The sequence below is a fragment of the Schistocerca piceifrons genome, chromosome 2, assembly GCF_021461385.2.
Source record: "Schistocerca piceifrons isolate TAMUIC-IGC-003096 chromosome 2, iqSchPice1.1, whole genome shotgun sequence".
In the NCBI taxonomy this organism is placed as follows: Eukaryota; Metazoa; Arthropoda; class Insecta; order Orthoptera; family Acrididae; genus Schistocerca; species Schistocerca piceifrons.
In genome coordinates this window covers 1,062,661,060-1,062,676,554 of record NC_060139.1, presented here as the reverse complement: position 1 = coordinate 1,062,676,554, position 15,495 = coordinate 1,062,661,060, and the positions used below count along the sequence as shown (strand labels likewise).

The window sequence follows — 15,495 nt, the reverse complement described above, 5'->3', positions numbered from 1 at the left end:
GGTATACGGTCGAGGTCATCGACAGGGGCTGTTTCTTCCCGATAGATGTGTTGGTAATGGTCGACGAATGCAGAGACAATGTCCGCTTGACGCGTCACTCTTCGGTCCTCGCGGGTTATTAATTCCCGTACCAAAACGCGTCGTCGGTGCTTTCGTTCATTCACGACGTGGTGCATGGAAGGAATCTCGTGTCTTATCGTATCGTGACATCTGGCGTGCATCATGGTTCCCAGAAGATGTTTCCGAGCTAAAGCCACTAGTTTAGCTTTGATTCTTTTGCGTTCGATCCAGATGTCCTGTCCCGGCGGACCATCATCTAGGTCGCTCAGTGCTGCAAAATAAAAGTCGGTCGTACGGCTGCGCCATTCTGCTATCTCCCTGCTATATGAGATGAACGTACGGCGAACCGCTGGTTTAGCACAAGTCAGCCACCAATCAAGCATCGTCGCATACCTTCCAACCTTTCCCTCGCACATCGTCCATGTCTCAAGAATCCGTTACGGCATTCAGGATCATGTACATGTTGAATCTTTAGTTTCTACGGGGCCTCACTGTTCCACACATCTCCACGGGAAAGAAGCACCGTACAGATGTAAGCGCTGTGATCGGAGAATGCCAATGGCCAGCGTTCCGCGTCCTGGACATCATTTGCATGAGCCCGTGAGATATAAATGCTATCTAATCTGCTCGCCGAATGACTTGTCACATAGGTGTATCCCGGTGCATCTCCATGTCGTAATTCCCACGTGTCACTAAGTACAAGGTCGTTGACAACGATTCGCATCTCCTGGGTGATGTTTGCTTGCGGCCATTGGTTTTTCTGGCTGAGAACACAGTTGAAATATCCACCAATTATTACATTCATAACGCTCATGGAATAGTGGGGCAATGTGTTCTGCATAAAATCGCGATGTTTCCCGCCGCCTATTATTTCCCGACGGTGCACAAAGATTGATGATGCGTGTCCAAAACGTCGTGAAAACCATTCCCCTGGCCGACGGAAGATAACACACATTTTCCACTGGGAAGCCATCTCACACGTAAACTGTCACCCCACTCCCATTGTGATCTCCGTGTGACGAATAGGATTGGCAGCCTACGATGTATGGGAGTGCAGCTATGTGGACTTCCTGCAGCAAAGCAATATCCACATCAGATGCCGAAATCGTTTCCTTCAGTAGGTGTGTTTTGGCCGGTGAACGCACGTCATTTATATTTAATGTCTCAATACGGTTCGCGTGGCGTTGAATCCCACTCTGTCGAGGCGCAACAACATCTCCCTGCATCGGCGCTGGGGGCTGAGTTAGAAGACGTTCTCTCGCCCCTCTCCCTTCATCTTCAGCAATTATTAGGCCGTCTTCGTGAGTGCCGGCTGCCTCTGTATGACGTCCTGCACCTCCTCAATATCGTCATACCACATCTTTTCAGGCAGTGATATATTCGTGTCCATAGCCACAGTATCTGCGTCTGGAGAGCCAACTGGCTTGATTCCTCTTCAGCATCACCACGTCCCGGTACCGACAATGTGACAGACCCCTGCGGTCTGATCGAACAGTTTCCATTGCCCCATCCTGTTTCGTAGAGGCTGTTGTGTCGTGTTGGTCCACAGGCACATCGTCGTCGGGGCAAGGGGAGTCATCCGGAGGAAATGTCATGCGATGCCGCCGTTTCCTCCTTTTCGGGGAACGTTGTTTGCGTGATCTTCCTTACGTGTCCTCAGATTGTAGGAAATCACGGCTGCCCGACAGGAAAGCAGCCGTAGGAACTGGAAGTGTTTCGAGTCCCATCGTTGTACTTGGTGGGAGTTCGGTCGAAACTGATTTTGTCGTCACAGAGTGCGTTCCAGACGGAACAGCATCCGTAGTGGCTGGAACTGCTTCGTTTACTATCGGTGTGCTTGGTGGGAGTTCGGTCTTATCTGATGTTGTCGCCGTAGATTGTATGTTCGATGGAGCAGCATCCTCTGTCATCCTGACCTCTGCTACAAGGTTTCGGAGAGTCCAATCTTGATCTTCCACGGGGGCTGTGTCCCTTCGGTCATCAGCGGGCGTAGTGAGTGCTTTGGCATAGGTGATCGGTAGTACTGTCATCGCCGGCGACGGCTCTCGCACATCTGAAGGCAGTTGCGTAATCCGCCGTTGCATACAGTTCGACCTGAGGTGTCCCTCCTGGCCACATGTACGTGGTTGACCATCGAAAATCACCACCACCCGACAACCACCAATTGTCAGTTAGGACGGTACATGCTTCTAAAGATCAATAGTAATCTGTCGCACTCCGTTAAGAACGGGGTACGTGGCGAATTGTGTCCAGCGTTCTGCCGTGTGACCATGTACTGTGCCGTATGGTTTAAAAGCCTCGATACCTTCGTCACCCGGGAGCTCAAATGGCAGCTCAAAAACACATATTGTCCGTACACCCAGACCGGGATGTTCTACAGTTACCGTGCCGACGTTCCCGTCACTATGGCAAAATCGGAGACCTGCTTGTGTCGCCTGTAGAATTCTCTCACAAAATGGTTCAAATGGCTCTGAGCACTATGGGACTCAACTGCTGAGGTCATAAGTCCCGTAGAACGTAGAACTACTTAAACCTAACGAACCTAAGGAAAACACACACATCCATGCCCGAGGCAGGATTCGAACCTGCGACCGAAGCGCCAGAACCGCTCGGCCACCAGCGGCCGGCTTCTCTCACACGCCGCGTCATTTACCATCTTAGCATACACCGTGGGACTGATGATGAACAGGTGAATTTCGACAATATCGTTTGGCGGTATCTTGGCTTCCTCTCGAATGAATCGTTCCACTGCTAAAGCCTTTGGTCGTTTGTAGTCTTTGCAGAAATTGAATGGTAATGTAGTTTTCCTGTACTTGTTCGCCATGATCGTTGTTACTAGCCCGCGCGAAGACTAAGTCCACAAGTAAACAAACACTCGCAGACGCCGCACAGGCGGAAGTATCGGACCTCCGCTACGCACGGCCGCTAGCGCCGAACTGGAGACTTGCCCTATTTATTCTTAATACGCTTATGCAAGTCTTACAAGAAGTGTATTTGCTGCATTTTGGAAACGAAAGCACTGATGTGTAGGGATTGCAAAAGATTGGTAAGGCAACTACACACTCTGTTAAAAAGAATCCGGACACCAGTACTTAATACAGAATCGATCCCGGGATTTCACGAGAGGCTGACCAGGCAGGATAAAACCAACTTGGGGGTTACTGTGCTGGCAGCACAGGAGCAGCAACACCAGAGTGGTTCGTTCTGGAGACTCAGTGACTTCGCAACTGGACTAGTCATCGGTCGTCATCTCAGTAACAAATACATTAGCGACAGTTCGATTCCCTCTAAAGCTGCCCGAATCGTATGTTAGTGACGGAGTTTTCAACTGGAAACGCGGAGGAACAACCACAGCCAAACTAAAACCAGGTAGACCTCATGTACTGTCGGACAGGGGCCATGGATTTAGCCGTGAGTGGTTGTAAGAAATCGCAGGAAATCAGCGTAAGAAACGATTCCTGCTTTCCGAAGTGCTACCAACACTGCACCTAGCGCAAATACTGCGGGTAGGGATTTAAAAATGTTCAGGTTCAGTGGTTGAGCAGCTTCTCCTAAGCCACATATCGATATCGTCAATGCTAAACGACGCTCGACGAAGTGTTAAGGGAGACTCCACTGAGCACCGGGTGAGTGGAACCGAGTGCATTGGAGTAATGAATCATATGTAAATGTCGTGTGACTAGGGCCTCCCGTCGGGTAGACCGTTCGCCGGGTGTAAGTCTTTTGATTTGACGCCGCTTCGGTGACTTGCGCGTCGATGGGGATGAAATAATGATGATTAGGACAACACAACACCCAGTCCGTTAGCGGAGAAAATCTCCGACGCAGACGGGCATCGAAGCCGACCCCTCAGGATTCACATTCTGTCGCGCTGACCACTCAACTAGCGGGGGTGGACAGTGAATCATCTGTCGCAGTCCGATGGAAGGGTTTGGGCTTGTCGAATTCCTGCAGAACGTTACCTCTGGGCATGTGTAGTGCCAGCAGTTCCGTACTGAGGGGGTATGGGGGTACTACTTGTGGTTAGGATATGCTCTTCTGATGACACTTACGAAAACTCTAAAATGGTAGGGTACGAAACGATTTTACAGCATAGTGTACTGATTACAGTTGAGAGACAGTTAGGATTGGTTGCATATGCATGACACTACATCCTGTCCTTAATCATCATCTGTCAGGCAATGGTATGTGGACAATAACATTTCTGAAATGGCTTCACCCGACTTGGACCCAGTGGAAGGTCGTTGGGATGACACAGAAGGTCGACTTCGCTCCAGACGACAGCGTCGAACATCACTACCGTCACTATTCTCGGCTCGTGAGAAATAATAGCCTGCTGTTCCTCCACAGACAGTTTCCTAAAAGCGTCTGTAGCAGTGTAGAAGCCATGATAAACGTGAACGGCGGTCACACCCAGCGTTAATGTCCTTTAGTACCCGTCTGTATACCTTTGTTCGTATAGTGTGTATCTAATATATCACAAAACAAAATTCTATAACTAATTTTTATCACTGCGACAATATGGTCAACATCTAGGCCTAAACCAGTAACAAGAGACTGGAATTAGTTTACTGTTATCCGCCGTTTTACATTTATTTCCACAAAACGTTTCGAACATTCATCACGAGGTGTTAATACGCTGATGTCCGAAATTAAAACAAGAAACGGAAACTTTGTAAGGCTGCGTTTATTTTGCCTCAAAGCAATATAAACAGGTGATAGTATAGTACAAACGATGCAAATAATTTAAAAAGTAAACAACTGCAACATGCATAATGGTAGGCGAAAATGTTCTTCGCTTTTTGCAACTTGACAGATTTGCTCACACGTTCCGACGACTGGTCAGTGAGCTCAGTGTGGTGTATGGCCCCCTCTGGCAGCAGTACAGGTTGATAACGACGGGGCATGCTGTGCATGATGCCATCAGTCTCATGTTGAGGCAGTAACCACCTTTCTACACTCCTGGAAATGGAAAAAAGAACACATTGACACCGGTGTGTCAGACCCACCATACTTGCTCCGGACACTGCGAGAGGGCTGTACAAGCAATGATCACACGCACGGCACAGCGGACACACCAGGAACCGCGGTGTTGGCCGTCGAATGGCGCTAGCTGCGCAGCATTTGTGCACCGCCGCCGTCAGTGTCAGCCAGTTTGCCGTGGCATACGGAACTCCATCGCAGTCTTTAACACTGGTAGCATGCCGCGACAGCGTGGACGTGAACCGTATGTGCAGTTGACGGACTTTGAGCGAGGGCGTAGAGTGGGCATGCGGGAAGCCGGGTGGACGTACCGCCGAATTGCTCAACACGTGGGGCGTGAGGTCTCCACAGTACATCGATGTTGTCGCCAGTGGTCGGCGGAAGGTGCACGTGCCCGTCGACCTGGGACCGGACCGCAGCGACGCACGGATGCACGCCAAGACCGTAGGATCCTACGCAGTGCCGTAGGGGACCGCACCGCCACCTCCCAGCAAATTAGGGACACTGTTGCTCCTGGGGTATCGGCGAGGACCATTCGCAACCGTCTCCATGAAGCTGGGCTACGGTCCCGCACACCGTTAGGCCGTCTTCCGCTCACGCCCCAACATCGTGCAGCCCGCCTCCAGTGGTGTCGCGACAGGCGTGAATGGAGGGACGAATGGAGACGTGTCGTCTTCAGCGATGAGAGTCGCTTCTGCCTTGGTGCCAATGATGGTCGTATGCGTGTTTGGCGCCGTGCAGGTGAGCGCCACAATCAGGACTGCATACGACCGAGGCACACAGGGCCAACACCCGGCATCATGGTGTGGGGAGCGATCTCCTACACTGGCCGTACACCACTGGTGATCGTCGAGGGGACACTGAATAGTGCACGGTACTTCCAAACCGTCATCGAACCCATCGTTCTACCATTCCTAGACCGGCAACGGAACTTGCTGTTCCAACAGGACAATGCACGTCCGCATGTATCCCGTTCCACCCAACGTGCTCTAGAAGGTGTAAGTCAACTACCCTGGCCAGCAAGATCTCCGGATCTGTCCCCCATTGAGCATGTTTGGGACTGGATGAAGCGTCGTCTCACGCGGTCTGCACGTCCAGCACGAACGCTGGTCCAACTGAGGCGCCTGGTGGAAATGGCATGGCAAGCCGTTCCACAGGACTACATCCAGCATCTCTACGATCGTCTCCATGGGAGAATAGCAGCCTGCATTGCTGCGAAAGGTGGATATACACTGTACTAGTGCCGACATTGTGCATGCTCTGTTGCCTGTGTCTATGTGCCTGTGATTCTGTCAGTGTGATCATGTGATGTATCTGACCCCAGGAATGTATCAATAAAGTTTCCCCTTCCTGGGACAGTGAATTCACGGTGTTCTTATTTCAATTTCCAGGAGTGTACGTGCAGAGCTGCTCGCAGTCTTGGAGACTGGTTGGTGGATTCCGACGTGATGCAACCCACCTCTCTAATGCATCCCAGACATGCCCTATGGGATTCAAACCGGGAGATCGGGCTGGCGACGTCATTCCATCTTCCGTTTCCAAGAAAACATTAACCACCCGTGCTCTATAAGGTCGGGCATTATCGTCCATCAGTATGACGGCTGGGAGCACAGCACCTCGCAACAACCGCATATGAGGTCCCAAGATCGAGTCAGGATACCTGACTGCAGTTACACGTCGCCGATTCTCCTGTACAGTTACATGAATAGGGGTCCGAGCTGTAAAAATAATCCCTGTCCACACAGTTAGGGATTCTCCTCGATATCTGTATCTTTTTACAATGTTTGGGTCCCGAAATTGTGTTCCGCATTCGCTCCAGATGCGAATCCATCGATAATTACTCTCCACACTTAATCGGGACTCATGTGTGAAAACATTACTGAGCCACCGTTCGACGCTCAGGTAGCATGTTGATGATTCCACTGTGGACGTTCCTTTCTGTGAAGACGGGTCAAAGATAGACACACCAGGTGCGACAGTAAGCCTCCTGCTCATGGTTTGCCTCGATACAGCACGCCCAGTGGATGCTGCGTGCTCACAAGCCAGTTGCCTTGCACTAATAAGGCGGTACTGTCGTGCCATTACGGCCAAATGACGGTCCTCTCTTCTGAAGTCACACGTGGTCGGCCCTGCCCTGGTCTTCGGGATACAGTTTTGGTGTCAATAAACTACTGCAACATTCGGGAAACAATAGAACGTTTTATAGTAGGCCGTTGGGCTACATCAATTTCCGGCTCTTCTGCTTCCGTTCTTCCTATGGCCCTCCACCGCATAGCGTTTGGTAAGCGTCTTCTCTGCGCCATAGTACAGCGCCTGCGACTGCGTAGATAGCGGCTGTAGATGTGAGACTACTCGGACAACACTTACTCGTTCCATAGGTGCGCCGATGTCATCGTTGGCACGGTTATCCCTTGACCGGAATGCCCTCTTCCGCGTGGAACAAGATCTTACGGACATCTGGTAGACAGTTTGTATGATTATATCGCGAATTAGACGCAGAGAAATAGCGGTTTGTTTCTTTAATTTTGGACACCACTGTATACGGATTAACAGAGCGTGTATGTGCTACGGCGTTGGAGTAACCCGTGGCACTTTCTCCAGTGGTCACAGGCTGCTTTTTCTTTTGCGTTGTATGACGTACACCGTCACACTTTGTAAACAGTAAGGAAACAGAGATGACGTCTAGGAAATGGTCGTCAGCAGCTGACGATGTACCCGCAGAAATTTTTCTGCGATGCCGTGTGTAACGCTGGCGAACGTGGCCACAGCTTAGCGCGCGCGCGTTGCAGGCCGGCAGTTCGCCGCTGTGCCGCGAGGCTGCGCTGACGCTGGCGGCGGCGTCGCCGTCGGACGCGGGCGAGTACTCGCTGGTGGTGCGGTCGCCGCGCGGGCTGGCCGAGGGCAGCGTGCTGCTCGCCGTGACCCGCGCCTCCGGCCTGGCGGCGGCGCCGCGACGCCTCCCCGCCCCCGCGGCCGCCGCCGCAGCCGCCGCCGTCGCCGCCCACGCCGCGCTGCTCGCCGCCCGCCTCGCCGGCGCCGCAGCATAGCCGCCCCCGCTCGCTCCGACCGCCTTCCGGCCTCCCGGCGGCTGTCAGCCCTCCGACCGCCCAGTGACCGCTCCGCGGCCGCAGGCTGGCAGCGCCGCCCCGCCTACGAAAACTCTGACAGAGGCGAAGGCTGCAGTGGCTGCGCCCAGCCTTCTGTGATAACACGACGTCCTGACCCTCATACGAGCTACACCCAGCGATGACTGTATCCTCGTCTCCAGCAGACACACACTAGTGGACAAACTTTGGAAATAGCTATCACTGTGAAAAGTTGAGACTGTCACGGACAAGCAGTTAGTACCACCTAAAGGGCAACGTATTCTTTGTAGCCAGCAGAGATTCTACTCTTCTCATCCTCTACATTAGTCTCAGAGTAAAACACACAAGTTTCTGGATGGATGTTAACGACCGATCAGTAGAACTTAGATATCAATTCTCGACTAACTACATTCCTCTGTAAGGTTGCATTTCTTGTACTTTCTTTGTATACATGTCGTTATACTTTGAAAAACAATTACACTCGCGACTATTCTCACATTACAGAAATTTTTCGTGTGTCCATGTGGGTACTCTAATATAAGCGTATCATTACAGCCGCACTTAATGTTTACATCTACTGTACAGTCCAATGGCCGTCACCGTTACAACAACCTGTAAAATAAAGCGGGCTCGGAAAATACGTACTGCCGGCCGCGGTGGTCTAGCGGTTCTAGGCGCGCAGTCCGGAACCGCGCGACTGCTACGGTTGCAGGTTCGAATCCTGCCTCGGGCATGGATGTGTGTAATGTCCTTAGTTTAGTTAGGTTTAAGTAGTTCTAAGTTCTAGGGGACTGATGACCACAGATGTTAAGTCCCATACTGCTCAGAGCCATTTGAACCAAAACACGTACAATAGGACTGTCGCGAGACTGGCCATTGTTAACGAATATCGTTACAGAGCCGGCATTGCGCCTCTTTGACACGAAATTTTCCGTACAGACTTTGCGTGGACATTTCGCCACAATACTTCTATTCTTAAACTCTTGCACAAACGTCCCCTACATGTTTTCCGTGAATTGTAATTCGCTTAACACTAGATAATGAACATGTTGTGTTTTATCGTGAGCATCATGTTGTGCTGCATTCAACTTGTCGCTAAACGTGTATGCCCTCATCACTACTTAAACGTGAAGTACTCGTGATAGAGCGTACGAGAGACGTGTATACACAGACCTGTCACAGAAACCCATTGGCTCATATAAATCACAGTTTCCAGCATTTTCTGCGATAAGTAGTTCTCCTTTTCATTAACGAGGGTGAAATCTACCCAAGTCATAAAAATTTCAGAGCCCATATTCATTTTTCCCGGCCTTTACACAGTGTTCAGATGAATTGTTCTGAATATGTGAACACAACTTTCATTTTCGCAGATGTGCCTACACGCATTCTGCTGTCCCTTTTCCTAAAAACTAGTTTTTGACTTCAGTGAAACAAACAGACACATACAAACTTTTTAATATAGAATGGCAATGTTTGTTTTAGGAAATCTGGAATATCCCTCAAGACATTCTGATAGCTGTGCAGCAGCCTATGGCGTCTGGTTAGGATGTTATACTGGGAGAGATGAGACAGAAAGAGATGAGACAACTGACCACGCAACGGTTTTGTTTACAGTCGGTTTCACGATGTGACTCACGTTCTCGTGATTTCTTCAACAACATTATTGTAGTAGCATAGGAAAGCAGCTACTTTCACTCTCCTGACGTCCTTTCCTCAGGGAGAATTACGCTCTGTAGTTTTTCATTTCTCCAGATTATCTATCTTCTAATCTACTGCATCACAGTCAACATTTCCGTGGAGTCTATCTCTGGTGTTTACTGAGTATTGAAAACTATATAATAATCGGTATTTTTGCCATTGTTTCAAGGGTGTCAATGAGCAACCTAGTAAACAAGGCAGGTGAATAATTTCGGACGATACCGTACGTCTTATAACGAACTAACGTTCTCTTTCGCCTGTAATTGGACTTGTGACGCTCTTTTAATTTTCTCTCCTAGTAAGCTAGAAGTTAACCACGAATCATCTACCAGGTACGCTGCTTACTGAATTAGTATTTCATTTCCATTGTCAAAGGAGAAAAAAATCGAACGAGGCGATGTAATACTCGCACTAGACAGCGCAGAAGATCCCATCCTAGAATAGAGATGTTGTTTAAAGTGACTCCCCTAAATCGATGATGCTGAATTCTGGGATGTCACTTTGAGTAGGACACAGTCAAACTATAAGCTTATTTGTCCGTCGCTGACATAGAAGATCGCAAACCTTCTTTCTTTACCGTCTGGGCAAGCTGTGCACTGACTAGAGTACATGTAAGGCTTACTGGGACAGGTTAAATGCTAGCTACGATGAAGTCGATAATTCGATTGTAATACTGGCAGTTGATGTTGATATTTCCCATAACTGACAAAAAATACAAAAATGTGAAATTCTTTTGACCACCCACACACTCCTGAGAGTGGCACGTTAACTAATTTGCAATTACGCGTCCCAATTATCGGCAGCTACGTTGATGAATACTCGGCACCTCACAAGGATAACTACAAGATCAAGAATACTATATAAGTTGTTGGAAGTGGTCAAGCGTTGGTGAAAATCCCGCTTCTGAGCACAGAAAGAGCACTAAACGCAGAACTCTGCATGGTACGCACGTTGGTGCATAGTTGCGATACAGACCGTTTATCTCCCGCGCTGAACCTCGTCGTGTAGACAAAAAACTGCGCAATCTTACACCTATAGTGAAGGTAATCATTTATACTGGTCCTATGTCGAAGATACGGATAATTCGGATGGATCTGCCGTCACCGAATCACAGCACTCCCAGTATGAGGCAATTTCAATTGAAAGTTGCTTCTCAAACTTCCACGCCACAGGACAGCGCAAATCCTGCAAGTCTCACCACAATTCTCCCGTCTTCCACGCGCACGAAAACGCGGCGAAAGAATACTCAGTTTCGGCCAATGTCGAACGCTCCAACATCGCCGAAATACCTCCAACGCCATTTCTGAGATTCAACCCAATGATCGAGTGGGTCATATCGCCCCTAGGCAAACGAAATTCCCGTCTTCGCCACATGCTGCTCAGCACAGGTGGCTCCGGAGGCCGGGGGAGCTATCCCCAAAAGCGCCGTATTGTCCCGCGTTTCCGGTGAGCGCTACCTGCCGGGCGGCCCGGCGAGCTACGGCCAGCTGCAGACTTCATACTCAGCAATTCTCAACTTCAACACTTTTCACCAACGCTTTCAGTAAGTAACTTAATCATGCAGACATGTAAGGAATACTACTTGAGAGTGCCTTATATTCATCATAATTCAATAAATTCATGATATGATGCACTTGCCAGTCCCTTCATTATTAATACTAATGTTGGCAAGCTAACGCGTAAGTTCTCAAATCCTGCACCTTACAAAACTCTTCTGCGAGACTGTTCGATCGGATCTTCCCAACGGGCGCATCTTTCTCAATAGGCGAACTCCAGTTCCCCCCTTTCCTTTTTTATGAAGAATGAAAAATGGAATCCTTAACGTTTGTAACACAAATATCTGTCATTTAACAAAGAAGGCGTTTTTCATCACGTAAGTCCCCAGGAAATCAGATCAGCAGCCATTGTTAGAACAGCTAGCCACAAATTGCAAGTCATATGTTCCAGTGAAGGGAGTGTCTTTTTCGTTCCACTATGTGCAGACTGGAAGTGAATAGAGTGACAATATTCTGTCTCTCTCTCTACTGATAGTTTTACATTCTTTCTTTATTTACAGCAGTTGTATATTATTACTGTCCAAAATGGCAAGTATTGAATTGATCCTCGAACTAAGGTATACATAGCCTAAAGAAGAGACTAATACGACAGTGAATAAAAATCAGGTACTTCTTTGTTCCTCCCAAACTACAAAACGTCTCCTTGGGTAAAAATGTCTCAAAAGCAGATGGAACAGCGGCATAGCCATGTACTATGGAATGTTGGCGAGCCAACACCTTCCCTCCTACCTTGTTATTCATGATCGATTTCCTTGTTTCAGAAAATATACCTTGCCAGGGGCCGTCAGTTACACAGGTCGAGTTAAGACTAGATTAACGCTACTCTACACTATTCATGCTCGCTATTTCAGGACAGGTGCGTCAGATATCACGTCTTGTATCTGTTGGTCGGTGCTCGTGCCTACCACCACAAATTAAATGCGAGTCTGAGTCCTCAGAGAGCCGTGCTAGTTTCCACGACGATTACATGTTCCTTTGGTCTGCCACAGTTCGAGGGAATGTTTCCGGTGTCAGAGAGGTCGGTATTTTACTCCCAGAAGAGTGCAGCCGTGGCGTCATCCTTTGCTGAGGAAATCGAAAGTCACGTTCTGAGACCAGTGACAGAAATGTTGCTCGAAACGCCACCGCACGAAGAAGAAACGTCATTTTCAAAGGAATTAACACACTGTATCGTCAGCTTTCTTTAGATACGCAAGTAGCCTGTAGTACAGACAGACGAATAATAAAATAAATTAAAACTTTGGCACTATTTAAATAATGTTGGACCAAATAATATAATAATTTAACAGAAGTTATCAGTGTACTAGCATAGTATAAGACGCAATGAATGGAACTGAAATGCGAATCTTGTAAATACAGACTTTCGTAGATAGCCAGTGGCTATTCGTGCCGATGCAAGAGCCATTAGTCAGGCCACATAGTCACTACACGATTATGTACTCGTACCCCCTGGTGACCACTTAGGTCCTCTGCAGCAGGAATGGGTTGTGTACACTGTGACCATACCACATTCTTCATCATCCCTCCGTATCCCTTCTTCACAATTATCCAACGTGCCTTCCATCGCAGTCATTCTGTATTCTTTTCTTCACGATTACTTGCTCTGCCCTTTTTCGCGATCACTCTCCTCGTTCAGAATTACATAGAGTGCCCTTCATCGTGATCACTCCGCATCTCGCTGTTCATAATTACTCAGCCTGCCTTTCTTCGCATTCAATCTGCTTGCCCTTCATCACAATCACCCTGCAACCACATCTTCGTCATTAATTCGCCTGCCCTTCTTCACAATAACTTCGGATTCCCTTCTTCACACTAACTCGGGCTGTCCTTCATTGTTATCCTTCCATGTCCCCATCTTCATGATTGCCCTACGTGCCCTTCTCTGCGATAATTCCGCGTCCGCTTCTGCAAGCTTACTCTGCTTGCCCTTCATCACAATCACATTTCCCATAATTAGCGATTACTCGTCTGGCCCTTCTATCCCTCCGCTATTGATCATTGTCTTTCTGTTTCCTCCCCATATGATCTAACGTTACCAGCTAATCCAGTGGAAATGGCTGGGAACTATACATAGCACATAATGTGTCAGGAACCCAAGCCTTGTTTAAGCTCCGAATGCTCTTAGGTAATCGTCATCTGTAAAGAAAGATGTAACCCTCAATTCAATTCTATGACTTTTTATACCGGAAAGCAATGTGATTTTATCAGTCCTGAGCACGCTAAAAGTCGCTCTCAGAGTTTAAAATTTTCCGGTTTACTGAGATTGCTGACGCTGAATAGGCAGTTCCTAACAACTAACACATTGTCCATTATATCTTACACTACGTTGTCTCAGCTTAATTGAAGTACTCATCTCGTTGGTCTAAACTGTGCAGTACATCCAGAAAATGCCACATTAATAGGACAATGTACCGACATAGCCTCCACAATTTGAAGAGTGTCCCTAAGACTCATACTTGCCACCATGAGAATCATAGAATCACTTTCTTCTTTAAATCCACACTGAAGAACTTCTTTCTTTTGTGTCTATCCAGTTTACTTTTCTCTGAATAACTCTAGTTCCGTCAAAGAAGCGTACTAGTAATGTCTAATGCACTAGTTTCACGATGTAATTCTTCTGTCAACAGCAAGTGTGACGTGATTTTTATGCTGTGCAGGTAACGTTATTGCCTACAGTAAATGGAGCACAAATCGGGGATTGTAAAGATAATAAACGGGAATTTCTGAGGAATTAGTAGCCACTAGGGGTATGACATTTTGGATTAAATTTTTTTGATATCTGCCTAAATGTGTACGTTTAAATGCTTTCATGGCACCTTTTCGATTCTGGTGTTTTGTTAGTTCATAATAATTGTTTGTCTCAGATGGCCCTCTGTTTCTAAATACTTCTACATGAAATCAATGTCACAATTCGCTCCTTTCCCTTCCTTCGATAGCGAGCGACGTCGCAAACAAAGGGCAAGTAGTGTACAAGCCATTGTAGTGACAAACAGCCCAACTTTCATTTATCGAGCTACGAGGGGGGCGGGGAGAGTGTACTTCAGTTACTGTGTATGGATACTTGCCTGCGTCCCCATTTTAATTCACTTGATTAGTTAAGGGTTCTTTGAAATCAAATAACTGACATTGTAAATTACTTCAAGGACTTTTTTTCTTTTCACACTAGTATACGTTTTACGGCTTGGGATATACAATTTAAAAACATTTCGTCATTACTTGCTACGGTGATATTTTTTAAGATGAACTGGTCCAGATGAGAAAAACGCAAAAAATGTCGAATGACACATATGTCCACGTAATAAAGGAAAACACATTTCCTTTCCGTTTGAATCCATCAATGGCCTTCGCTTATTGTTAGCGTGAATTGCGTTTGACTTGTAAAACATCCTTTGGAAATGGTACGAATATTCATTGACAGACCGTGCAATATGACTGTTATTACGGACAACAGTAATGAATTCTGCGTGCGCACTGTTCAGTCATTTCCCCAGTTGACGCAAAAATGTGCGTTTAATGGCGCGTGTCGCGGGGCTGAATCAGTATGCCGATTGTAATGGCGGGCGCGAGCTCTGTGCGCTGCGAGCGGAAACCCAACTGGCAGTCCGCCGTCGATAAACAAGCGGAATATTTATGAGTGCGAAGTGGGAGGGAACCAGCAACACACACACACGTTTAGGCGTTCCTTTGTACCCAGGTACAACTAAAGAGGCCGAATCATTTGCGCAAATCGCTGTTACAAAAGTGGCAAAACAACTACTTAATAATTTCACACTGTCTTCAGCCACATTATCTGAGAACTATGAAACGGTATTTGGAGGGAAACCCATCACAAATGAGCTATGGGTTGGTCCCTCGTCATTTCGCAAGAGACAGCAACGTTTTGGTACCGGTAATCCAAAATTTCGACTCTGTAGTCTGCAGCTGTAAACGTTTGTATTTATTTCCGTGGTTTATGTTGTGGAACTATCGCTACGCGATTGAATTTCTTCGTACAGCATAACAAGTAGAAGAAAAGGAGAAGATTTCTTTTTCCTTCACTTTTCACCAATTGCTAGATGTAATTTCGGTCGTTAATTTCTCTTGGGAAAGTTTTCCTTTTGGTACCTAAACAT

The 15,495-nt window shown here is 47.7% G+C and overlaps 1 protein-coding gene across 1 annotated transcript in view; it reads left to right on the top strand.

The window, feature by feature from the left end:
- Nucleotides 1-15,495, top strand: part of LOC124776123 (nectin-2-like) — a 212,963-nt gene that overhangs the window by 186,685 nt on the left and 10,783 nt on the right. The window contains exon 9 of the mRNA XM_047250962.1: nt 7,812-7,982. Within this exon, the coding sequence (XP_047106918.1) occupies nt 7,812-7,982 (171 nt within the window). The remainder of the gene's footprint in view (nt 1-7,811; nt 7,983-15,495) is intronic.